General features: G+C 38.1%; 1 protein-coding gene across 11 annotated transcripts; it reads right to left on the reverse strand.

Annotated features, from left to right (window-relative positions):
* Positions 1-1,440: 1,440 nt before the first annotated feature.
* Positions 1,441-25,063, reverse strand: KIAA1586. 11 transcript variants are annotated; one of them, XR_014295574.1, is made up of 7 exons: positions 24,790-25,063; positions 24,212-24,295; positions 20,298-20,378; positions 18,682-18,963; positions 15,747-15,866; positions 9,260-10,688; positions 1,441-5,623 (listed from the first exon to the last, which is right to left on the reverse strand). XR_014295574.1 is itself a non-coding variant. In XM_082639282.1 (4 exons), the coding sequence occupies exons 1-4, from the start codon at positions 24,808-24,810 to the stop codon at positions 15,816-15,818; spliced, it is 237 nt and encodes a 78-aa protein (XP_082495408.1). In that variant the 5' UTR covers positions 24,811-25,059; the 3' UTR covers positions 13,923-15,815. The 11 variants fall into 11 exon arrangements, 1 of the variants encoding a protein (XP_082495408.1); XR_014295575.1 differs by lacking the exon at positions 9,260-10,688 and adding an exon at positions 13,881-13,916; XR_014295576.1 differs by lacking the exon at positions 9,260-10,688 and adding an exon at positions 13,856-13,916.
* Between the last annotated feature and the right edge of the window lie 2,572 nt (positions 25,064-27,635).

The following is a 27,635-nucleotide window of genomic DNA, read 5'->3' on the forward strand; positions in this document are numbered from 1 at the left end:
TGATGACCTAGATGGGTGGGATGGGGCAGGGGGAGGGAGGTCAAAGATGGAGGGAATATATTTATACATATAGCTGATTCACTTGACTGTACACCAGAAACTAACAAAACACTGTAAAGCAATTATACTCCAATAAAAAAATTATTTGATAAAAAATAAATAAATGTTAATCCCATCCCCCCCAAAAAATAGTTTAAAGACATAAATACAAAACATGATACCATAAAAATCCTAGGTGAGAACCCAGGCAAAACATTGTCTGACATGAAATGCAGCAATGTTTTCTTAGGTCAATCTTCCAAGGCAGAAGAAATAAAAGCAAAAATAAACAAATGGCACCTAATGAAACTTATAAGCTTTTGCACAGCAAAGGAAACCATAAGCAAAACGAAAAGACAACCTATATACTGGGAGAAAATATTCACAAACAATGCAACTGACAAGGGCTTAATTTCCAAAATACACCAACAGCTCATACAATTCAATATCAAAAAGCCAAACAACCCAATCGAAAACTGAGAAGACCTAAATAGTCATTTCTCCAAAGAAGACATAAACGTGGCACACAGGCACATGAAAAGAAGCTCAACATCACTAATTATTAGAGAAACGCAAGTCAAAACTACAATGAGGTACCATCTCACACCAGTCGGGATGGCCATCATCATTTACAAATAATAAATGCTGGAGACTTCAAAAAAAAAAAAAAAGAACTCCAATAAATGCTGGAGAGGTGTGTGGAAAAAAGGGAACACTCCTACACTATTGGTGGGAATATAAATTGGTGCAGCCACTATGGAGAACAGCATGGAAGTTCCTTAAAAAACTAAAAGTAGAGTTAGCATATAATTCAGCATCCCACTCCTGGGCATATATCCAGGGAAAATTCTAATTTGGAAAGATACATGCACCCCTATGTTCAAAGCAGCACTATTCACAACAGCCAAGACGTGGAAGCAACCTAAACGTCCATCAACAGAGGAATGGATAAAGAAGATGTGGTATATATATACAATGGACTATTACTCAGTCATAAAAGAGAATGAGATAATGCCATCTGCAGAAACATGGATAGACCTAGAGATTATCATACTAAGTGAAGTAAGTCAGAGAAGGACAAATATATATCACTCATTTGTGGAATCTAAAAAAAAAAAAAAAAAAGATACAAATGAACTTACTTACAAAACAGAAACACATTCACTAACATAGAAAACAAACTTATGGTTACCAAAGGGGGAGGGGTGAAGGGATAAATTAGGAGTTTGTGATTAACAGATACACATACATTATATATATATAATAATATACATTATTATATAGTAATATATAAAATAAACAACAAGGTCCTACTGTATAGCACAGGGAGCTATATTCAATATCTTGTAATAACCTATAATGGAAAAAATCTAAAAAACTATATATATGTATAACTGAATCACTTTGCTGTATATCTGAAACTAACATGACATTATAGATCAACTATACTTCAATAAAACAAAACAACAGAAAAAAATGTTTAGAGCAACAACCTACAAAATATAAAAATATAAAAAATGTAGGATTTAAATTCATGTAGACCTATATGAAAAAAATGCAAATATTTACTAAAAAAAAGAAAAGCTATAATTTAAGCTGAACTTGTTCCTGAATTGGAAGAATCAGTTTTGCAGAGATATAACTTCTTTCTCAATTTGAAAACTGCTTAAGTGTAATTCCAATCAAAATGATCATAAAACTAATCTGGGGGCTTCCCTGGTGGCACAGTGGTTAAGAATCCCCCTGCCAATGCAGGGGACACGGGTTCGAGCCCTTGTCCGGGAAGATACCATGTGCCGTGGAGCGACTAAGCCCTTGCGCCAGAACTACTGAGCCTGCGTGCCACAACTACTGAAGCCCATGTGCCTAGAGCCCGTGCTCTGCAACAAGAGGAGCCACTGCAATGAGAAGCCCACACCACAACAAGAGTAGCCCCCACTCATCGCAACTAGACAAAGCCCGCACACAGCAACAAAGACCGAACGCAGACAAAAATAAATAAATTAAAAAACAAAAAAAACCCTCATCTGGACTAATAAATTATAAAAATAGTCAAAATATTCTTAAAAAACAAAGAATTTCGAGTTATAATTATCAGGTGTTATAATCTCTAGTAATTAAGACATTAAAATGGCAAATTAAAGCATGAATTTATTTCATTTCTCTCCCAATTTTTTTTCAAGATGAATATAAAAAAATAAATAAGTCCACAAAGACAGCAACAGAGGAGATTTTTCTTTTGTCTTCATCATCTAGGGAAGTAATCTGGGATTTTGAGAGGTCATTTTACATGTATAACTACCACTTACAGAATGATTACTCCATGCCAGGTGCTGTCTTAGGCATCTTAACACATGTAACTTCATTTGATCCATACAACCTTACAGTGTATTATCTGGTATTATGTGCATCAGCCATTTGAAAAAATTTTGTGAGAAATTAAATAGAGTAGTAACTGATTTCACAGGGCAGAGGAAGCAAACCAGTTTGCCCCAGAAAACCCAGGAGGGGCTCAGAACTGACCTGGTATAATGGATGATTGTAGATAAGGTTCCATATAACAAAGAGAGGTTGAAAGACTGCATACAGGAGCCATAAATCCCTCCTCCTACACACCTCCACACCTCTACTCACAAGACATTCTCTGCATTAAGTTAAAAGGAGACATCCAGGGCCCAGGACACCAGGTGCAGTTGTGGGCATGAGTGAGAGCTGAAAAGAGAATTCACTGAAAGTCTGTTTTGGGAACACTGTCACTTCCAGCCCCTTTTTGCTGTCACATGTGCAAAGTATTAACAGCTGGAAGAACCACAGGATCTTCTGGAGAGCAATGCAGCACCAAAGGACTCAGTCTCAAGACTGATATGTAGGATAACTGCCCAAACAGATGGCTTTCTACCCAGTGATTCAAGAGTGAAGTTCCCCATAACATTTAAATATGAAAGACATCCAAGGGTCAAATGGAAAGGCCCTGGAGAGAAAAAGTAAATCTAAGGTAACGAGAAAAAGAGATCTTGGTTCAGTGAAACAGATACTGCCCAGAAAATAATATTTAAAAATATTTTTTTTCTAGAGGGATAAATAAAGGGCATCCAGAAATAAACATAGTATTTTAATGAAAAAGAAATAATCAGGGAACAAGAAATAGGTCTTGGAAATTAGAGTTTTGACAGTTGAAATCAAAAATTCAATAGATGGCTGGAATTTACATAGGCAAGGAAATGTCCCAGAAAGAGAAAAAGCAGCCTGGGAGACTCACAAAAAATTGCAGAAAAAGATATAAGACAAAGAGATTCAGTTCATGGTAACTGGATTTCCAGGATAACTGGACTTCCAGAAAGAGATAAACTGAAGGGTGGGAGAACATTATAATTTGTATAAAAAGTAATAAAATAAATTTTCCCAGATCTGAGAGAACCATCATATACCCAGTACAATAAATTTTTTTTTTTTTTTTTTTTTTGCTGTACGCGGGCCTCTCACTGCTGTGGCCTCTCCCGTTGCGGAGCACAGGCTCCGGACGCACAGGCTCAGCGGCCATGGCTCACGGGCCCAGCCGCTCCGCGGCATATGGGATCCTCCCAGACCGGGGCACGAACCCGTATCCCCTGCATCGGCAGGCGGACTCTCAACCACTGCGCCACCAGGGAGGCCCCAGTACAATAAATTTTAAAAGCTAAACAACAGGCACGTGTTCTTCCAATTCCAGTATATCAGAGACAAAGATTACAAGAGCCCCAAGGAGTATGAGGACACAGGCTCTGAGTAAAAGAAGGAGAATCAGAGTTGCACTGGGCATCCAAATAGCAACAGTAGATGTAACTCTGGTATAAACGCTGGTAACCTTGCTACCTCTCTCCTCCTCCTCTGAGAAAGCAAACAAAACAATGAGGAAAAATAACAAATAAGTAACCAAATAAAGATTCTTTTCAAATGTCCCACTTTCTCAGCAAATAGGTGACAGAAAAATCTGCAAAACTCTAAAGAAACATGGACTTGCCTGGTGGCAACAGTGGTTAAGAATCCGCCTGCCAATGTAGGGGACACAGGTTCAAGTCCTGGTCTGGGAAGATCCCACATGCCACGGAGCAACTAAGCCCATGCACCACAACTACTAAGCCTGCGCTCTAGAGCCCATGAGACACAACTGCTGAGCCGCGTGCCTAGAGCCCATGCTCTGCAACAAGAGAAGCCACTGCAATAAGAAGGCCACGCACCGCAACAAAGAGTAGGCCCCCGCTCGCTGCAACTAGAGGAAGCCTGCGTGCAGCAACGAGGACCTAACACAGCCAAAAATAAATATAAATTAAATTAAATTAAATTAAATTAAAACTCTAAAGAAATGCAATTAAAATTAAACAGAAAATGCAAAGGAAATGTCAAGGGGCCTCATGAGTGGCAGATCTCAGAAAGTACCAGGCAAGTATACTTCCTGAAAGGCAGAAACTCCTCCAGAAATGCAAAATCTAGAATCTGTAAATCTAACAACTGAGGGGGGAGGTGAGCTGAGCTTCAGCAGAAGTCAGAGGCAGAGAGAACAGGCACAGAGAGTATCTGGAGGGCTCCCGGCAGCAGATCTCAGAAAGGTCCAGCAAAAACATACCCCCTGAGGTGCAGGGCTCATCTGGAAGGGCAGGGGCTCTGTCCTCTGTCTGCTGTGCTGGTGAAGGACCTGGGGATGCAGGGCCAGTGACAAGTCCTCTCCGACTGAGCCTGGGTCAGACGACAGAGGAAGCAGGGCTACACAAAACATTCCTTAGAAGAGTCACAGCAGCCAGAGTCAGTGGTCTCTGTGAAGCAAAGAGGGCCCCTCCTACCATCCACAAACCCAGATGCAAATAGCTGAGCTGGGAAAAACCAAGTCATTAAGAAACAAGTGTTCATGAAAGGCTATGGCACAGCATCGGTAAGTGATTTTATAAGAAAAAATGTGGGAAAGAGCTGCAAAATTGTCAAACGCAAGAAAGCCATTCACAGAAAAACACTGCCATAGAACAGATGAAAACACTGAGCGCACCTTCCAGCACAGGGGAGAACTCTCTGTGACACTGTCATCTCCACGGAGGACGCAGAACACAGGGCAGGAACTCAGATGTTAATAAATTTTTCTTTGGCACTTTTGTTGCACTAACTATAGGCTTAGGAAGTTCTTTTCCTTTGGAGAACATAAAAATATTCACCACTGTTTACTTTTCTGTTATGGCTTCACTTTTAGCTCTTTACTCCATCTTTAATTTTTTTCTGGAATTTGGTTTGAGGCAGGAATATACTTAAATTTTTTCAGTATACCTATTTTATTTGGGGATGGGGAAATGCGTATTTCCAAGAAACGATATTGCATGCTCATGGGCCTGCTAGAAATTCTCTGGTTTGATGCGTCACTTGTACTGAGGGTGGAATCTACTTGCAGCTTCTTCACGAGCTTGTGCTCCGATCAGCACAGCACAGCGATGTCATGGGTGTCTCCCAGCCTGTCACTGCACCTGTCCTTGTGCTCACTGCCAGGTAGGCTGCAGAGTCTCCAACAAGATCCAACGTTAAGACTTACAACTGAAGGTGCTTTTGTTTCAGGTACCTGTAAAACCTATAAAAAGCAAATTTAAAAAAACAGGGCAAATTTATGGCAGTTTTATAATACTTTTAATAGTTACATGTTATTTTTATATCTACTACATTTTTTTTGCTCAAAAATGCAAATTATTAATAAATATTATTCATGAGGAGAATTGGGAACTGTATAATTTATTCAGAAGAATTCCAGCATAGAAACTAAAGTATTTTAGATATATTTTATCTCAAGTGACATAAAAAAAAAGTATTACAGAAGTTTTAAAACACAAAGTAAAATGAACCCCCAGTACACCCATACATAACCATCATCTTTAAAAAGTTATCAACTATTCTTTCATTCTTCAAGTCACATTTATTGATTGCTTGTTAAGTTTCTGGAAAATGTCCAAGCCTCCCTTACCTCATTTAAAGCTAACAAACCCAACAAACGAGGTTGTGGCAGAATTAGTGTGAAGCTAACAGTTTACTTGCATTGGATACCTTCCAACAAAGGGGCCCTAGAAATATGTTCACATGGTTATGTTTTTGTAAAATTTGCAAAAATCACACATTTTAACCATTGAGACCGCTGTCTCTTTCCACTTCAACTGCTCCTTTGTGCCTTCTCCTGCTCCTCCACAAAGTGGCAGTGAGCACTTCTAAGATTTTATTAAGGGTTGACTGGGATATACTTTTGTATATCCACGTTTTGTAATCTCTTCCATGTGTAATTAATTACATTATTGCTGGCCATCTCAGTTTGGGATGTCTTCTAGAAATACTTTGAATGTGGTCAACTTAAAGAATATTTACGAGCACTCACTCCATAGAAAATTTAAAATGCACCAAAGTCTTACAGCTCAGATTTCAAAGAAACTCAATAGAAGTTTCCTCAAATTTGACATCAAAAAAAATTACACCGTATTACTAACAAACGGTTGAGAATTTGAAAGAAACCTCTGTAAACTGTCAAAAATAGAAAGCGAATTTCCATCAACTATGTTAAAAGATACTCAAAATGAGCTTCCTATTACTCCTATTACTATAGAAAAGTATATTACAAAGTTGTTAAATGAAAAGACAATATGTATGCTTTTCTTGGTCTAAATGGTATTTCAAATTGCATCTAACACTGTATTCATAGTTTTGTGGGGGTTTTCTTAAACAGAGCTTGCCAAATTCAATAAGCAATAAGGCCCACAAAACCTGGAACCATTTATGAGGTTATTATATTAGCCTTGTTGAAAGATCAGTTCTTCAAGGTCATATAGATATTAAAAGGCAGAACATGATTTAAAATCACAGTTTCAAAATACTGGATAGTAAATACAAAAAACGATATGGTTAAGTGTTGGTTATCTGTTCATGACAAACTCTGTGATTATGGCAATTCATTTAACCTCCTGAAACTTCAGTTTCACTGTGTACAAAAGAGATCCTACTAGATCATCTTTAAGTTGTCCCTTCAAAACTAGACCAATGGCAGCTACCTTGAACTCAGTACTGGGTGGAGGACATAGTCTATCACAGGGCATGGGGCATGGGTTGCTAGGCTCTTGGACACGTTAAAATTTGTAGAAATTTGGTGATTTTCTTGGTTTATATTGCTTTCCTAATAATGACTGTAGGAAAACAGCCTGCCCCCCCCCACCAAAAAGAATATATAGGGGTAAAGAAGTGTAATTACATTTAGGGTTCTGTTGAGTTAACCAGCCTAGAAGAGAAAAAAATACAGCCGTATACTACTGGGCAGTGCTGTATTTGACTAACTCATGAAGCATGTCTAGATGAGGGGTTTTTTCTTAATTCAATTTATTTTTGAGATAATTTAGATTCACATGCAGTTATAAGGATTTCAATACCCAGAGACACCATGTATCTTCTTCTCAGTGTTCCCTTGGTGAATCTTGCAAAACTATAGTACAATATCACAACCAGGATACTGAGTGACACAGTCAAGACACAGAATATTTCCATCACCACAGATCCCTACCACCGCCCTTTTATAGTCACACTCACTTCCCTGACATCCTCGCCACCTCCTTAACCTCAACTCCTTAATCTTAAGAATTTTGTCATTTCAAGAATGTTATGCAAATGGAATCATACGATACGATACGTAATCCTCTGAGATTGACTTCTGTCACTCAGGATAATTAAGTTGTTTTAAATGACAAAAGTCTGTTCCTCCTTACTGCTGAGTAGTACTCTATGCTCTGGAAGCACCACAGCACTCTTGTGCATGTGGATGTTTGGTGGTTTCAGCACCATTTGTTGAAAAGACTACCCTTTCTTCATTGAATTGCTTTTGCTCCTGTCAAAGGTCAGCTGATTGTATGTTTTATGGATCCATTTCTGGGTCCTGTGTTCTGTTCCATTATCTATTTGTCCACTCTGTCACTACCAAACTGTCATTTTTTGGTGAGTCATGAAGCTGGGTAGTCACTCCTCCAACTTTGCTTTTTTTCTTCAATACGGTGTTGGCTATTCTGGGTCTTTGCTTTGCCATATAAACTTTAGAATCAGTTTGTTGATATCCACAAAGTAACTTGCTAATATTCTCATCTGGATTACACTAAATCTACAAATCAAATTGGAAGAACTGATATCTTAACAATATTGAGTCTTGCTATCCATGAACCCAGAATATCTCTCTACTTACTTAGATCTTCTTGGATTTCTTTCTTCAGAATTTTAGTTGTCCTCATATATTTCTGTACACAGTTTTTCCTTACGTATATATTTCCCAACACATATATTCCCTTACACATATTTTGTTAGATTTATACCTAAATATTTCTTGTAGAAAACACACCGTTGGTTCTTACTTTTTTTAGTCTACTCGACAATCTCTTTTAATTAGCATATTTTGACCATTCACGTTTAAAGTGACAATTGGGGGAATTCACTGGTGGTCCAGTGGTTAGGACCCTGTACTCCCACTGCAGGGGGCCCAGGTTCAATCCCTGGTGGGGGAACTAGGATCCCACAAGCTGTGTGGTGTGGCCAAAAATAAAAATAAAAAAATAAAGTGACTATTGGTATAGACAGATTAACATATACTACATTTGTAACTTTTCTACGTGTTACCTTGTTCTTTTTTCTTTCTTCTTTTTTTGTTTTTTTGGTTTTTTAAAAAAATATTTAGTTCATTTATTTTTTTGGCTGCATTGGGTCTTCATTGCAGCATGCAGGCTTCTCTCTAGTTGAAGTGTGCAGGCTTTCTCTCTCTAGTTGTGGTGCGGGCTCCAAAGCACGTGGGCTCTGTAGTCTGCGGCTCATGGGCTCTCTCGTTGAGGCGGGCAAGCTCAGTAGTTGTGACATGTGGGCTTAGTTGCCCCACAGCACGAGGGATCTTAGTTCCCCAACCAGATATCAAAACCACGTCCCTGTCACTGGGAAGGCGGATTCTTTATCACTGGACCACCAGAAAGTCCCCTTTTTTTGTTTTTGCTTTTGTTTTCCAATCTTTTCTCCCTTCTCTGGTTTTAAATGAGCATTTTATATGATCCTATTTTATCTTCTTTCTTAGCATATCAATTATACTTAAAAAAATTTTTTTTTAATTTTAGTGGTTTCTCTAGTGTTTGCAACATATATTTACAACAAATCTAAGTCCACTTTCAAACAACACAATACTGCTTCATGCTTACCCTTATTTTTTACTTACTATATTTTCTTCCTTCCTGATGTTCCAAGATTCCACCTTTAATGGTTTGTTTACAGAACTTCCCTTAAATGTTCATTTTAGCATTGGTCTGTTGATGACAAATTTCCTTAGTTTTCCTTCATCTGAGAATGTTTTGATTTCTCATTCATTCCTGAAAGATATTTTCACCAGATAATCTATGTTGACAGTTCTGTCAGTATTTGAAAAATGTTGTGCCTCTTTCTGGCCTCTTCTGTCATTCAAATTATTTTTCTCTATATGTAAGGTGACTTTCTTCCTCAGTGCTGTCAAGACTTCTGTCTTTAGTCTTCCAAAGTCTGACTCTGATATATACTGGTGTGGATTTCTTAAATTCACTCAGCTTCTTGAATTGAGATTTGTCTTTGCTTAATGGGGGAAGTTTTAGGACAATATATCTTCAAATACTTTTCTAGCCCTGCCCTCCTCCTTTCCTTCTGGTTCTCTGATGACATGAATGTTAGCTTCTTTGTTACAGTCCCACAGGTACCTGTGGCTGGATTCTTGTTTTCCCCAGTCTATTTCCTCTCTTGTTCAGATTGTGTAATTTCTATTGTTTACCTTTAACTTCACTGATTCCTCTGTCCCATCCATTCCTCTCGAGTCAATCCACTAAGTTTTTTATTTTGGTTATTGTATTTTTCATTACTAAAATTTCCATTTGGTTCTCTATATCTTCTACTTCTTTGCTGAGACTTCCTCTTTTTTGTGCAGAGATATTCTATGTTTTCATTTGTTTCAAAAACATGTTTTAATTGCTTGTTGAAGCTTTACAATCTGTGTCAGGTAATTCTACCATCTATGGCAACTCAGTGTTGGTATCTATTGTCTTTTTCACTCAAGATATTCCTGGTCCTAGGAATGACATGTGACTTTTTATTGAAACAGACATAGACATATTGGTTATTATATTATGAGACTCTAGATCATAAACTTACTGCTTCAGTTGGTTTCCGCTGACACCACTTTAGGAGCAGAAAGAGGGATGTTGTTTGTTGCCTGGTTACTACCAGGTAGTAAAGAAGTCCAAGCTCCCTAGTTAGCTTCTGTTAAGACCTGAAGTTGGGGGAAGGGGCTCCTTAATGCTGAGCAAAGGTAAACGTCATGCCTCTCCATTAGGCCTCCTCTGACATCAACCCAGTGGGATAGGATTCAGGTCAGCGGTACTTCATTATAAGCTGGCAAAGATGGAAGCCCAGGCTCCCCACTTGGCCTTTGGTGGTTTAGGTGAAGCTGCAGTGTTCTCTGTGGTATTTGGCTGAAGCAGAGAGGTTATTGTGTAAAATAATATGTTTTCTGTCTTGCTAACCTGCCCCTCCCTGATCTTTTGAAGAGAAGACAGGCTTTTTGCAGGGCTTTCTTGTCTGCATCCATTGGCATTTCCAGGTTGCTAGCTTCTTCAGCTCCAAGCCTGGGATATGAGGCAAACAGAAAACTCAAGGAACTCACCATTCTATCATTCTGTGAGTTCTAACATTCATAGCTGGTCTGCCTTCTCTCCATCTTTTCAGTCTTCTTATGTTTATAAACAATGTTCAGGGTTTCTAGTACATAGCAGGAGGAATCCCAAAGTACATTCCCCATCCATTTACCCTCAACTTTTGATTTTATATCTACCTCCTTCTAGACAGACATTATTGGGTCTTGCTATTTATTCATTTTGGTTCATCTCTGCCTTATTAACTGGTGTGTTTAGACCATTATTATTATCTTTTTTAATAAATTTATTTTATTTATTTATTTTTGGCTGTGTTGGGTCTTCGTTGCCACGCGTGGGCCTTCTCTAGTTGTGGCGACCGGGGGCTACTCTTCGTTGTGGTGTGAGGGCTTTCCATTGCAGTGGCTTCTCGTGTTTTGGAGCACAGGCTCTAGGCACGTGGGCTCAGCAGCTGTGGCTCACAGGCTCTAGAACGCAAGCTCAGCAGTTGTGGCACACAGGCTTAGTTGCTCTGCGGCATGTGGGATCCTCCCAGACCAGGGCTCAAACCCGTGTCCCGTGCATTGGCAGGCAGATTCCTAACCACTGCACCACCAGGGAAGCCCAGACCATTATTATTTAATGTAATTATTGCTATGGCTATATTTAAACATAATTGTAAGTTTTGTTTGTACTCACTGTTTTGTTCTTCTGTACCTTTTCCTGCCTTTTAAAAAAATATTTAAACATTTTTTAAACTTCCATTTTATTTATATTTTTTAGTTATACAATCTTTTCTTTCTATGTAGTTAATACTGTGCCACTTCATGTAATATATAGAAACTTTGCAACCATATACTTCACTATACCTAACCCCTACTATTTTATGCTCTAGTTCAGCAGTCCCCAACCTTTCCGGCACCAGGAACCGGTTTTGTGGAAAACAATTTTTCCACGGCAGGGGGTGGGGGGGGTGTTGTGTGTGTGGGGGCGGGTGGTTCAAGCGGTAATGCAAGCGATGGGGAGTGGCAAATGAAGCTTTGCTCGCTCACCCGCCGCTCATGTCCTGCTCTGCGGCCCAGTTCCTAACAGGCTACGGACCAGTATCAGTCCATGGCCCAGGGGTTGGGGACCCCTGCTCTAATTGTCATGTGTCTAGTACAAATGACAAAATAATGTTACAATTTTTGCTTTCTTTTAAAGAAATTAACAAGAAAAAATGGTATTTTATATTTGCCTATTTAACCATTTCTCATGCTTTTTGGTCAAATCTGCACCACTTCTCAAAACTTGAGGATTACCAAAGTGCACCATTTTCCTCTAATGTGGATGAATATAAATTTTATATTACAACTGTTCCTCACCTTCCTCATTAACTCATGACAAGTAAAGAAATATCACTTGGCACCAACATGCTTGTAAATTAAAACACAAACTTAAGCAGTAAAACCAGGTAGCAGTACTGATTATAAGGTAAGTTGGTTATAAGATGTTTTTGTTTTTCACATTATCAACTACAATTTTTAAAAAATGCTAAATATAAAAATCTTGTTGAAAATTCTGTCCAAACCCTGAACATCTCTATAATATTAAAAAACCAGTAAATATTTTCAACTCATTTTTAAGAGTACCTCAATTTCTCTTCAAAGTAAACATGAAAGGTTATATAAGGCATAACTATATACCTGAAATTTAAAACAGAAGAGTATCTTATTTCCCTTAGAAGTTCACTGGGAAATAGGAATATTTGGAGATGTAAACGATTCATAAAAATGAACTGATATGTAGGAAATGTCCAATACTTTGCAAGCATTTACTGAGCTTCTACTATGTGCTAGACATTGCTAATAACCAGGGTTATAGACTCTTTTCAAGAAACTCACTACCTAGTAGGGGAAAAAGACAAAAAAAATGAACTCTTATTATAAGGAAACCAGAAAGGTTGAACTTTACTATCTTGAAGAAAGTGTGGAACTAGTGAAGGATTTTCAGCAGGGGAGAAAAATGGTAAACCTCACAGACTGGCTAAACTACCATCCACTCCCCTTGCCCCCCTTGCTTACCTTTATTACAGAAGCTAGGAAAGGTAAAAATTCACATTCCAAGCCTCTACTGCAATGAGGGATGGCCACATTGACACAGTTCTTGCCAGTGAAATGCAAATCTACTAGAAAAGGCTTCTGGCAAACCTTTTGATTTTTTGATACCCAGGGCTTGTTCCACCTCTTGCCTTCTTGCCTTAAATCCAGCATGTGTAAAACTGTGCCAGTCATGCTATAACCCTAAGGGAAAGGCCAAAAGCATCCCAGGTAACACAGCAATGATACCACTGAGCTACTCAAGCAAAGCCTGCAGCCATCTCCAGATTTCTTGTTATTCAAAATGATAAGTCCATTCAAGTGATTCAAGTTGGGTTTTCTGTTATGAGTCTGAATGTCTTCTTGACCAATAAAAGTTATAAGAATAAATGTGTATTTCAGAATGGCCATTTCTGAGTTACTGTGGAGGATGTATTAGGAAGGGACAAGAATGAAGGTAGTGAGAGTTGTGATGCAGTTATTATTGTACTCTAAGCAAGAGAAACAAGGGCAGTGATGATAATGAGGAAAATATAAATTCAGAGATATTTAAAAGGTGAGAGAGAAAAGGCAAGATAAAGAAAAGGTTTCAAATATCTTCTAAGTTTCGAGTTTGAGAAACTAGGTGGATAGTCATGCCATTCTCCAAAACACATATGGTGAGGCATAAGTTCAGCTTTGGACATATTCAGCTTGGATACCTATGGGACAACACGTGAAAATGATAAGGCAGCTGACTATGGATCTTGAAGTCAAGAGTGAGGTCTGGATTAGAGAAACCCAGATTTGAGAGTACCGTCAGATACAGAGTACTGTCCAGAAGAATTATAATGTACTTCTAATTACATATGTAATTCTAAAGTTAAAATAAATAGATAGATTTAATTTTAATATTTTATTTAACTCAGTTTTTCCAAAATATTATTTCAACATGTTATCAATATAAAGTTATTAATGGGGATGATTTACATACTAACTCTTTAAAATCTGATGTGTATTTTATACTTAAAGCTCATCTCAATTTATCTGAATGCCTTTTTCCTCACAAATACTTGATCTATACATAAATTTCATAAAACTTACAGTTGAAAAAAGTAGATTCACATACCCATACTGTTCCAAACACATTTAAGTTTGCCAGTACCTGAAAGAAAATTTTTCCTTTACTTTTTAAATCCACACCAGAAAAATCCTGCTCATCCATTTTAAAAAAATTGATTTGCCTTCAGAGCAAAAGCACATCAGTTTGAAAACTAAATTTGTCCAAGTTAAGTAAATTCAATAAATCTTGTGTCAGCTCAGTATTGCTAACACTGAACTCAGAGTTACTGGGTAAATTGAAAAGCAACTCTAAACTTATCAGTAAGTAACATTTTTCAAATTTTTCTTGTAGTTTTTGTAGTAAATTTACCTGTCAAAAACAGTTAAAATCTTATGCATACCAATTCATATTAGAAAAATGTGTAAAGTTATTCTTTTATTTTTTAAAGTTTCATTTTCAAAATAAATTCTAGAGGCTTCCCTAGTGGCGCAGTTGTTAAGAATCCATCTGCCAATGCAGGGAATACGGGTTGGAGCCCTGGTCCGGGAAGATCCCACGTGCTGCAGAGCAACAAAGCCCACATGCCTCGAGCCCGTGCTCCCCAATAAGAGAAGCCATTGCAATGAGAAGCCCGCGCACCGCAACGAAGAGTAGTTGCCGCTCACCGCAACTAGAGAAAGCCCGCGCACAGCAATGTAGATCCAATGTAGCCAAAGATAAATAAATAAATAAATAAATATTTAAAATTTTTTTCTTTAATAAATAAATAAATTCTAGACTTGTCTAGGTAGCACAAGTAGGCTTTTTCCCTTACTTGGAGCTTCAAATTTAGATCATTCATATTCTGTGTAATACTGAGCAGAAAACAAATGGCCCAATTTTCTCTTTGATTATTAAATAAATATTTGACTAGCATTTCTGTTGTTGCAAGAACATCTTGAACTGGTGTTAACAGTACAGTAAGTTTTGTAAAACTTTTCCACAATTCAACCAAGTGGCAGAGTACACAAATCACTAAATTCATTGTCTTTTAATTTGTTCAGCAATCCTGTAAGCTGATGTTGACTCATAGCACTTAACACCTAACAACTGTACCCATGACACTATCATAGAGACCATTTCGGAAAACTGAGCACAGGTACTCTCAAACTGTATCATACAGTGGAATGAAGAAATAGGGGAAACACCAAGCTCATTTAAAAATTCCAATGAAATCTGACTTTTGACCTAACCTAGCTGGAATGCCATTTATTGTGACAAGAAGTAATTTTTTCTCATCTAGATGAAACTCTTGATAATTTAAAGATTAAAATATAGCTATACAGGCCATGAATTGAAATTATTTCTTTGTAAATTTTTAAGTCCTATGAGACAAAATGCACTCCAAGTATTACTTGGACAGCACATTTTCTATTACATAACTCATCTAAAGCTAAAGAAAAGTACCTGTAATTTTTCAGATTTTGAATCAATTAATCTTTAATATTGTTAAAAATTCCTGTATTCTACAAGCAACATTTGGTGACTACTGAAGACTCTGTACTTTTTTATAAGACATTTTTAGGCTTTAACTCATAAATTTCTAACAATTTCTATAACTAAAATAATGAACTTTACTATCCATCTATCTAAAACTAGTTCTTTTTCATGCAAGAATCCAAGCTGTTTTATATCTGGCCAAACTTAACAAACTCAATCCTTTTAAAAATTGTTCAAAAAAATTCTGTTGGACATTTCATTGTGATTTCAGGCGACTAAATTTCAATTCTTTTTTGACTTCTGAAAGGTAACTTCATTCACTCATTCATTATGCATTTGCTGGAACTGTCTCAATATTGTTACTTTACTGTCTTATATTTTGTTAAATTATAGCTTGTTTTTCTCTGCCACAACAAACTGCAATCGTCATTCACTGTGAAATCTGCAACATACCTTCTTCCAGTCTTTCTGTTTACTGTCCCAGTTGTAGGACTAGCTTCTGCAGTTCTACTTGTTGCTTTTTCAGTATGCCTTCATTTTAAAATTTAAAGTTCGTTCATATTCATGTCTAAACTAGAAAAATAATAAGTAAAACAAGTATATCAATTACCAATTATGATTTACAGAAGTAATCACTGTAATTCCTGTTGTCAGCATAAAATATTCAGATAAATACACTACGTGACATTGATTCATAGGAAAAAATAATTTACACTGAATCCAACACCAACTCAATCAGTGATGTTTATATGTAATACCAGACATAGTACATGGAGTCTGACAAGCACATTCCAACAATCACACCTTAAGCAAGATAACAAAATGTATTTTTAAAAAAACAAATAAGTTGAGTTCAACAAAAATATTTCACACTGCTTTAGTTTTTATGTTTAATTAAAATTAATTTTAAAATCTACTTTCTTAGTCCTACTGAACTCATTTCAAATGCTTAATAGCCACATGTTGCTAGTGGTTACCATATTAGATAGTGCAGATATAGAAATGAGAAAGACAAAAGTCACAAGGCTTGTAGTTTTTATTCCATTTCTCTTTTATTTGATATAACTTCCAGGGCTTAGAAGTTATCTGGGTTATATTACTCTTTCATATCCTCACAAAAAAATAAAACAAAGCAAAAATGGAATTGTTGGATGTTCTGTATAGGATTCCCTGAAATATGTATTTGGCCCACTCTAGCAGACATGGACCAACCTCTAAAAACCCATTGCTCCTAAAAACAATCAACTTTATCTCTTTGGAGAATGCCTTTTAAACAGCAACGTGCTGAATAGAGTTTAACAACTGGCTTTTGAAATAAAAATGTATGTATATAAAAGATGTGCAGCATACAATTTACAAATGATAAAATCATATACATACTTTTTTCTCTTTGTCCACGCCATGCGGCTTGCAGGATCTTAGTTCCTTGACCAGGGATTGAACCCAGGCCACGGCAGTGAAAGCACCAAGACCTAACCAGGGAATTCCCACACAATACTCTTTACTGTACGTTCCATATAGCCAACTGATTCTCATAGGCTTTTGTTGACTTTTGCCGAACTCTTGTATCTGTAGCTAACCTGTGATTGCAATTTGACCAGGATTTTACAAAGGGAGTTGCATCCCAATCAGCTCTTTTCCCAACAAACTTATAGTCATTAAATCTGACATATGACCTACTGTTAAACTATTTCTCACCCTTGTACAAATTATGTTCATTAAATTGAAACCTCTTTCAGCTTCAGCACTATTGACGGCAATGGTGCTAACTATCTTTTTAGCTTTTTGTACGGTTGTAGGAATTGAAACATTGTTTGACTTTACATTATTATTTACAAATTCCCGAAAATCATTCAAATCAATTTCGAATTTTAAAATTTCACAAAAAATAATTTTTTTTCACCAGTTATCCATGGTGAAGTTATTTCTTCATAAGGCCATGTAGAAGGTTCTAGCAAATCAAAATAATTAAAAATACTTTCATCATGGTTCCTGTCAGATAAAAGACGTAAGTTCATGTGTTGAATTATATTTTCTAGTAACATGTTCCTAGGAAGGGCATTAAATTTATTATTTTTATTAAATGGAATATCTTTAAACTTATCTGACTTAATCAAACCTTCAATTTGAGATTCATGCTTTCCAGCACCAATTTTTAAATTTTCCAAGGCTTTTATGGTGTGTTTGATCAATTTTTGTGCTTTCTGAATGTTAGTTGAGCTTGACTGTAACACAGTTGAAAGTAGTGAAAATTCTTCAAGAATGTCAATCATTAAAGCAAGGTCTTGCAAGAAATTAATGTTAGCTAATCTCTTGGCCAAACCAGAATGAGAATGAGAAAAATGCATATATAATACAGGATATGCACGCCATACAGCAGTAGCAGCTTGAAAACTACATGCTGCCCATTTTGGTCCCAGTATCCAGCCAATTTTAACAATTTCAATTTCAAGATCTTTAGCTACATTTTCTAAAAGCTTGTTTTGATTTTTATTAGATTGATGATAATTAGAATAAATTTTATCGAGAAATATTTTTAAATGATTCACCTGTTTTATTTCAGATATTGAATCATCAAGGGACAAGTGCAATCGATGGTTTAAACAGTTCCAAATAATGATTTCAGGAAAATTTTCTAACAACTTTGTAGCTACTCCAGACTTTCTTCCCAGCACTGTATTAGCACCATCAGAACAAAATGCAATTAAATTTGCTTTCAAATATTCATTAGTGAAACCACAATCATTTAAAGTACTCAATAATGTATTGAAAATACACTCTGCTGTGGTTGACACCAGTTCTTTTAAAGCAACAAATAACATAATGGGTGCAAGAACCGACTGAACTGTGCACTGGAGATAAATCACGAGGGTCCTTTTCTTTGAAACTGTGGATGCCTCATCAACTACAACACAGATTTTGGCATTTTCTTCTATAATATTCTTAAATATTGTCATCTTCATTTCTTTTGCAATATGCTCTGCTATTCTTGTTGCACTGTATCGTGTATTTAAACAACTGACCTCTCCATTTTTCTCTTGTAATTCTATTGCCCCTTCAATATCAGATAAAGGTCTATTATGTTTTATTAAACTATAAACAGTATTGAAAACTTTCACAGTAGCATCAATATTTTTATTACTCTGTTTATGCACTAAATTAGAAACTGAGTCATTAATTGATTCCTTTAACAAATCCTGAATTTTACCATGGGCTTTAGAAACATCATGTTCCCTAATTTTTTTTCGCAGAGAAGCTTGTCTAGTAGTTTTATTACTGCCGTTAGGGGTTACTAAATATGCAATCCACTCCTTGGACACATGGACATGCTTTTCTGCTTTCAACCCCAAACGCCGAACCGTTGAGCAATCCTTACATCCTAATTTACCTTCTTTTATTTCAAGCCATTTGTACTGTTCTGTAAACATAAATGCTTGTTTTTCATTCCAACAATCTGGAAGCACAAGATTATCCATTTCTTCCTTTGGTGAACATGATGGCTTTTCTTCAATGATTGGTTGTTCAACATATTTGAAATTTGATTCCTTAGACTTAGACAATCCACAATAGTTTTTGTTCCTATTGTTACTTTCTGTGCCTATTTTCACTTTCTTCGTATTTAAAAAATGCAATAAATCACCCTGTCATTTGGAATTTTAGGGAACAAAATCTGAAAAATAATTTTACATATGTAAGTAAAAGTCATGATAACACTTTTAGAGTTAATGTAAAAACTTCTGTTAATGATTTCTTTATATAATTTTAGAAATAAATTTTTTAAACTAGAATACTTACCTTGATTTTCAGTTTATACCTATAACTTCAATATGACTTGCTATTTCTTGAAAAATGCACTATCAGTTTTTTAAATTCTATAGCCAATAATAATGTCACAAAATCTGACTGAACTTTTGATGATCACCCAATTCAACAGAAAAGTTGCTCACATGATTTACAAGTATGGTTCTGGTTCTACTGTGAAGAGTGGTTGATACTTTCATTTACATTATTAAGAATGTAAAAAAAGATGTATATCAGAACTCCACTCATTCATCAATGATAACATCAACATCTTTGTTGAATCAATGAAGAGTTTTCAAATACTGCAAGATTTCCTCAATTTTTTGTATAGCATAGAGTCTAGTAGTTAGAGACCTATGTTTTTAGGCTTAATCTATATTAACATTTCATCCATCACTTCCTTCAGTTTAGACAATGAACAAATAATAAATCACGACCTGCTCTGTACAATAGTTTGCCAATTACCTCGCTGTAAACACTTCCATCTTCCTTCAGGAGCACATTGTTATACCATATTTCTACCACACAGTACAACAGATGTAAATAACCTCAAGTGTGTAGACATTAGGGTATGAAGAGTTTTGAGCATCTATTACCTTAAACATGATAATCTATTTACTTTTAAATTTTTATATACTTAAATTTTTAAACTGATGTACAGTTGATTTACAATGTTATGTTAGTTTCTGGAGTACAGCAAAGTGATTCAGTTATATATATTCTTTTTTCACTTTCTTTTCCATTATAGGTTATTACAAAATACAGTAGGACCCTGTTGTCTATCCACTTTATATACAGTAGTTTGTATCTGCAAATTCCTAACTCCTAATTTATCCCTCCCCTATCTTTCCCCTTCGGTAACCATAAATTTGTTTTCTATGTCTGTGAGTCTGTTTCTGTTTTGTAAATAAGTTAATTTGTATCATACTTTAGATTCCATATATAAGTAGTATCATATGGTGTTTGTCTTTCTCCTTCTGACTTACTTCACTTAGTATGATAATCTCTAGGTCTATCCATGTTGCTGCAAATGGATTATTTCATTCTTTCTTATGGCTGAGTTATACTTGAATTTTTAATAATGGCTATGTTTAACAATCAGCTCAAATTTAACAAACAATTCTTGCAAGCCAGTTCAAGCCACCTCCAGCACATACTGCACTTAATGACACAACTGAAGGAACACAAATATAATATACTTACATCACTATGATAGGTACTACGCTCTTTATCATCACCACAGACCAGATCAATGTATTCAAGAACAGGTCTTGATGGTCCCTCCTAAAAAGGAAGTCAGCAAATTTACAAGTCATTAACAATCATTCAAACCAAATGTGCCTTTACAATCACTAGGGGTTTTTTTGGTTGGAATTAGCAAGAATTCCTGTGAAGAGGTGGCCTTACCAGTGGTGCAAAATAATCAGAAACAGAACCAGCAGAGGTAAAGATTCAGAGAACACCAATATGCAATGATGACAAAACCCAAAAAGAGCCTAAATCTATATAGAGGAAAAAAGCCATGTACTCCTTTAGAAACGGGAAGTAGACCAGGGATAATGTTAAAAAGACACAGATATCATGGTACAGTATTTTTTAACTGGGATGGTTATCAATAATCTTTTACACATCTAAGCTCAAAAGCATGGAGTTCTTTGATATCTCTGCTTCATCCTCCATATCCTTATGCAACCAAATATCAAATCTCTTCAATCTTTTCTTTACGTACATACTACCTTCAACATACACCAGGCCTTAAATACCCCAGTTGAAAACCCAGATTTTATTTTACAGGCAAAGGAATCAACTAGTAGTGTTGAGACGGGAACCACATTAAAGCTGTGCTTCAAGAAGATTAGGAGACAGGACTTCCCTAAGACTCCATGCTCCCAATGCAGGGGGCCCAGGTTCAATCCCTGGTCAGGGAACTAGATCCCACATGCCATAACTAAAGATCCCATGTGCCTCAACTAAAGATCCTGTGTGCCACAACTAAAAAAAGATCCTGCAGGCCACAACGAAGATCCCACATGTTGCAAAGAAGATCCCGCGTGCCGCAACTAAGAGCCAGCACAGCCAAATAAATAAATATTTTAAAAAATAAAAAATAAACTTGAACTGCTAATTATTAAAAAAAAAAAAAAGAAGAAAATTAGGAGAGTATGAAATGTGGGATGATCAGGTAAGAAGAAAACCAGGGCTTCCCTGGTGGCGCAGTGGTTGAGAGTCCACCTGCCGATGCAGGGGACGTGGGTTCGTGCCCTGGTCCAGGAAGATCCCACATGCCGCGGAGCGGCTGGGTCCGTGAGCCATGGCCACTGAGCCTACGCGTCCGGAGCCTGTGCTCCGCAACGGGAGAGGCCACAACAGTGAGAGGTCCGCGTACCACAAAATAAAAAAAAAAAAAAAAAAAAAGGAAGAAACCCAATGCAGACAAATGGTAATTTAATACTAAAGTAGAGTGAGGGCAAGGATAATAATGAGCAAGTGCCCTCTTCTGTATGTACACTGCACTTCAGGAAAATTTACATCAAAGATAAGAGCTCTTTCTGTACTCCCCAATTTTCATCATTCCTTTTTTTTAGCATATTGTGTTTAGTTTGGGGCTTATGTATATGGCAGCATACAAAGAGGATGCTGTGCCACAATGCAGACTGAGGCTGGAAAATAAGATTTATACGAAAAAACTAAGAAATCCAAACCAGAATACGTCAAGTAGTAACATACTTCTTTCCCCCCCCCCCCCCAGTATGCGGGCCTCTCACTGTTGTGGCCTCCCCCACCGCGGAGCACAGGCTCCGGACACGCAGGCTCAGCGGCCATGGCTCACGGGCCCAGCCACTCCGCAGCACGTGGGATCCTCCCAGACCGGGGCACGAACCCGTCTCCCCTGCATCGGCAGGCGGACGCCCAACCACTGCGCCACCAGGGAAGCCCAGTAACATACTTCTTGATAAAAAATATAAAAAGAACACAAAAATTGTTTTGTATCTGAGAACCCTCAAGCAGAGCATTGTACCCAGTAGCATTTCATCTTTTTTGGATGATACTATAAAAACATAGTAATAAACACATCCTGATGGAACCCAGCATAGGATGGGGTGAGAGGAAAGTAAATTCTGATCTGAATGTAGTTTAAAGTAGAATTAAATGATCATTTTTATGTGGCACCATTTAAATGCAACAGGAATATTTTTACTAGATTCTTCTCGTACTGCAATTCCACTCAGTGCATATAATTCATTTCTTATTGAGCTGTCAAATCTTCAATCCTCTAATTGTAAACAAGGCTATTTCTAAGAGGTTCTATCAAGCTGGATGTACACTACTCTGGATGCGAAGATACAAAAAAATTCTCTATATTTAAAATAAAATTTAAATTAAGATTTCTAAACCTCACCTGAACACAAGCTGATATATTAATATTAACTCAGTCAGAATTTACCACATGATTATGCATTTAATCCTGAGAGTATGACACAAAATTACACCTATTTATTTCTCCAACCTTAATTTTGTAGAATCCTACTGTGTTTCTCAAAATAAGGCACACAAATCATAAACACTTGTGTCACGCCTAGCTAGAGCTGCACAAAACACCATCAAGGTCATCATATCCTATTCATTGTCTTTATACCACGGTCAGGAAGAACCTAAATTATTTTTCCTAATGACCCCTGCAATCTTCTTTCCAAATGTTTTTCAGTACAAAAACAGACATCATGGCTCTTCAATTTCCACAGCTACATCGCTTACTCCTCACCACACTGGGAGGCAAAGTGAGCATACAATCCTTCTTGGTATCCCCAAATTTATAAAAGTTCCAAGTGTCAAGAAAAAAGTACCACATGCACTATTGTGGGGAAGAATGTCAAGGAAATGATCTTGATCTTTTAAAGAATTTCTATATAACCCTACTAGAACATAAAAACAATGTTACCACAACCTTTAGGGAGGGAATTTTGTTTGATTTAAAAACAAGTCATTTGCAAGAGGGAGGAGATATGGGGATACATGTGTATGTATAGCTGATTCACTTTGTAATAAAGCAGAAACTAACACACCATTGTAAAGCAATTATACTCCAATAAAGATGTCAAAAAAAACTGAAAAAAATTAATATAAAAATAAAAACAAGTCAATTACATGGTTGCCTTAAACCTACAGCAACTAAGAAACACACAAACATTAAACAGGCAAACCTTTAAAAAAGATTATACACCTTTAACAGCAAACCTCAACTAACTACAATATTCAAAAAGAGTCGTTCTCAGTAGAAATATTCTCTAGCTAACTAAGATACTACTTTAAGCAGAGCCTTTATAAAACTTTAACAGTGTGGGGTGGAAATTATCCTCAAGTGTATCATAGCACCCCCTTCAGTTTTTGCAACCAATGTTTTACAAAGTGTGTTCACGGCTTCATTCACCCCTGCATTTGCACCAGCATGAAGATTCCTGGGCCCCACCTCCCATTTCTGATTCCATAGGTCTGGAGTGAGGTCCAGGAATCCACACACTTCTACTTACTCATGCTTGAAAACTACTGTCCGAAGGGAATAAAAACAGAAAGATACAGGATGCTCCTGGTGATACGGGCCCTTCACTGTGAACCTCGCCTGCTGGACTGTGCTGTAACAGGATGAGCTCGGAGCTTAGTGAAGTCTTCAAGCCACCCACCTTCACGTTATGGAGACACACAGGCTCAGAAGGTGAGTTCCTGCAGCCCTTCTGGGTTTCTACCTCATTCCTCATCACTAGCCGCCCCTTCTCCCTAACCTGTGTGCTATCTTTTAGAAGTTACTCTTGTCTCATTTCAAAACAGTCTTAGAAGACCACAACCCTGCGTACATGAACGGCTCTAAGTGCAGGGGAAGAGGCGAGATTCAGGGTACAACACGCACCGCAGGCCACAGGCTTTGTGATGCCTAGTGGGGCTGCTCAGACACCTCTTCGGGCAAATTCCCTACTCCTATGCCCTGCTCCACAGTGTACAGTCCCTATCAGACATTCACACACGTTTGCTGCATGATGAACGAACAGGTGAGGGGTAATCACATCACGGCTTATCACGCATAGTCTCTGACTCGGAAAAACCCGAATATCGCCATTACTTACCCTAACGAACTGAATGTCATCTTCATCTTCCTCGGGTGTTGACTCGGACGCCTCAGGCCCAGCTGGAGGGACACATTCTATTATCTATAAAAATAAGCCAAAACACGGTTATCTAGACAACCCCGCACTTACAGAAGGAGATTTTTCCGAAGGGAACGAAAAAGGAAAGCTCTCGCGGAGACCTAACGGAGCCCCAGCCTCCGCGACCCCGAGCTCGCGCCCGTGGACCGCAGGGGCCCCTCCGCATCCCTTCTCCCAGGAGCAGGGAGCACGCTCCCCCAAGAGGCAGTCGGCCTCGGAACCCACGCCGCGCCCGCGCCGAGCATTGGTCCCCGAGCCGGGCGACCCTTGTTGCTGCGGGGCCCTCTCCCCCAGGCCCACTAGGTTCCCAGGCCCCAGACGCTAGGCCCCAAACTCTAGGCCTCCAGACCCCCAGGCCCCTAGTCCGCCAGGCCCCAGATCCCAAGCCCCCCAGGCCCAGGCCCCCAGACCCCCAGGCCTCCTAGGCCCCCCGGACCCCAGGTCCGGCCCAGCACCCCCCGGACTCTGCACAAGGCCGGGCCCAGCCCGCTACTCACCTCCGACCCTGGGTCTTCCATCTCTCTGCCGCCGCCGCCGCCGCCACTGAGGGCAGAAAGGGCTGCAAACCGCTTCCCGTGAGCAGCAGCCCAGTAGGCCCGTACGGCCTGGCTTCACTCCTAGAGTCCCGGACACACTCGCCCGCCGCGCGGGCTGCTGGGAACTGTAGTTCCGGCCGCGCAGAGATCGCTCCGCGCGCGGAGGGGCGCGGGAAGACTGAGCTACTGCGCATGCGCTCCTCGAGAAGCTTCTGCTGCTCAAGTGGAATCATTAGGTGACCTTTCTCTCCCAACTTCTCTCTCTGTTTTCTGTTTTAGAACAAAATTGTGGTTTAGATAATAGATCAATGGTGTTAAAATGCTTTCTAGTGAAATAGTGACCAACCGTTTTCTTTAAAAAACACGCAAACAGGGGCTTCCCTGGTGGCGCAGTGGTGGAGAGTCCGCCTGCCGATGCAGGGGACACGGGTTCGTGCCCCGGTCCGGGAAGATCCCACATACCACGGAGCGGCTGGGCCCGTGAGCCATGGCTGCTGAGCCTGCGCGTCCGGAGCCTGTGCTCCGCAATGGGAGAGGCCACAACAGTGAGAGGCCCGCGTACCAAAAAAAAAAAAAAAAAAACACGCAAACAATTGTGAATAGATAAAATGTGTGAAAACAGGTATTATCTGAGGACATGTAAAGCTTTTCCTCCTTTCCCCATCAGCCTAAGATCACCTGTTGTCCGACGAACCTGTATTCCCACAGAATCACCTTTATGATTCTGACCCTGGCCTGCAGTGAGCGAGGCCATACGGCGGAATAACCTCAGGAGACAAAGGAATGGAGTTATGAGATTTTAAGGAAGGGTTTAGGTAGGTGAAATGTCAGTGAAACTGTTCTGATAGGGTCAAAAGCAATTATAGGGCCGCGTGTAAAGAGTTCAACATTAGGTCTGGACTGCAAAGGTCTTGGTAACTTGGGAACTACAAATTAAGGTAGATACTAAATGATGTATCCAGAAACCCCTGTTCCAGGTGTGAGATGTGAGGCTGGTTCTCTATATCAAAGAGACCAGCCAAGAGAGGGGCATTTCATTCTTACTGATACATTTTCAAAGAACAAAGTGTCTCATAGTCTGATTTTAGAGAACAAAGTTTCTCATTGAGCAAATAAGAAAGCAGTAGTTATCAAAGTCACTTTGACTTTGTGCCGTATATCTTTGGTAGAGATATTGTCCCTTGTTAATGTTTAAGCTGACTTTGTGTGTGATATTTAAGCCCAGCAGACATTTAATTTCTCGTCGGAGGTCCGTTTTTGCCGGTCTAAATGAGCACATGACATTATGTTCATAGGTGGTATTAGATACAACTGTTATATTTTTTGCATTTTCACAAAGTGCACTTGTTCCAACTAAATTTGGGGCTTGTAAAAGAAAGTTGAGAACAGGAGGGACTGACCATGATGATCTCCCCAAAAGCCACAGGTAAATTAACCATTTCTAAATCCCATAAATGTCTAGGAGAGGTTTGCATTTAAAAGATTTTCCTAGTCTGCTGGTAAGAGTTCAATAGAAACGCACTGTGATAGGTTGCCGTTGGGAGTTTTTCAGTTAAGCTCTTGGTAAACAGCAGCAAGTATGTGCCTAGAGCCCAAATGTGCTCATGCCCTTAATTTCGGTAATTGTTGAGGGGACGGTCTTTTCCATTTAAGATATTCTAATAGGTATGTAGTGATATTGCATTGCGATATTTTTTTAAAATATGTATTTATTTATTTGGTTGCAGCAGGTCTTAGTTGCAGCAGGTGGGCTCCTTAGTTGCAGCTCCAGGGCTCCTTAGTTGTGGCATGCATGTGGGATCTAGTTCTCTGACCAAGGATCGAACCCAGGCCCCCTGCATTTGGAGCACAGAGTCTTATTCACTGCGCCGCCAGGGAAGTCCCCTGCATTGTGATCTTAATTTGCATTAACCTAATGACTAATAACGTAATAATGTTGAGCATCTTTTTATGTGTTCCTTTGCCATTGGTATGTCTTCACTGGTAGTGTCTGTTAAGACCCTCTGTCTGTTATTTAAATGAGTTATTTATTTTCTTATCGAATTTTGAAAATTGTTTATTTATTCTGGGTACAAGTCCTTAACAGATATGTGATTTGCAAATATTTTCTCCCACTCTGTGGCCTTTCTTTCCATTTTCTTAAAATTGTCTTTCAAAGGGAAGTTCTTACATTTGATGAAGTCTAATTTATCAATTTTTTTTTTTTGGTGGTGTATCTAAGCAAGATTACAAATATTCTTCTTTGTTTTCTTCTGAAATTTTTAGAATTAGGTTTTAATTTTAGGTCTGTGGTCCATTTAGAATTCATTTTTGTATATGGTGTGAGGTATGCATATGTATATACCATTGTTCCAGGACGAGCTGTTGAAAAGAATAGTTTTCATTTGAATTGCCTTTGCACCTTTGTCAAATACCAGTTGTCCATATTCATGTGGGTCTGTTTCTGAACTTTCAGTTATATTCTATTGATGAATTTATCTATCTTGACACCAGTACCACACCATCTTGATTACTGTAGTTTTTCAATAAGTCTTGAAATCAAATAGTTAGTCTTTCAGCTTTATCTTCTTGTCTGTCTAATTGTTGTAGATGTTTAACTTATCTCAGCAACGTTTTGTAGTTTTCACTGTCAGATGTTATCTTGTATCTTGTATTTTGTATCTTGTTATCTTATATATCTTGTCAGATTAATTGCTAAGTATTTCATATTTTTTGATGGTATTGTAATTGGTATGATTTCTCAGATTTCAATTTCTGATTGTTCATTGTTATTACAGAAATAAAACAGATTTTTCTCTAGCTTTATT

This window comes from Mesoplodon mirus (genome assembly GCF_964341445.2).
Source record: "Mesoplodon mirus genome assembly, chromosome: 12".
In the NCBI taxonomy this organism is placed as follows: Eukaryota; Metazoa; Chordata; class Mammalia; order Artiodactyla; family Ziphiidae; genus Mesoplodon; species Mesoplodon mirus.

Coding starts and splice junctions, on each gene's coding strand:
- KIAA1586 (XM_082639282.1), bottom strand. CDS start 24,810: ATGGAAGACCCAGGGTCGGAG. Junction 20,379..24,211: donor ATGACATTCAGTTCGTTAGG/GTAAGTAATGGC, acceptor CTTCCTTTTTAG/GAGGGACCATCAAGACCTGT. Junction 15,867..20,297: donor GTAGTACCTATCATAGTGAT/GTAAGTATATTA, acceptor TTATTTTTCTAG/TTTAGACATGAATATGAACG.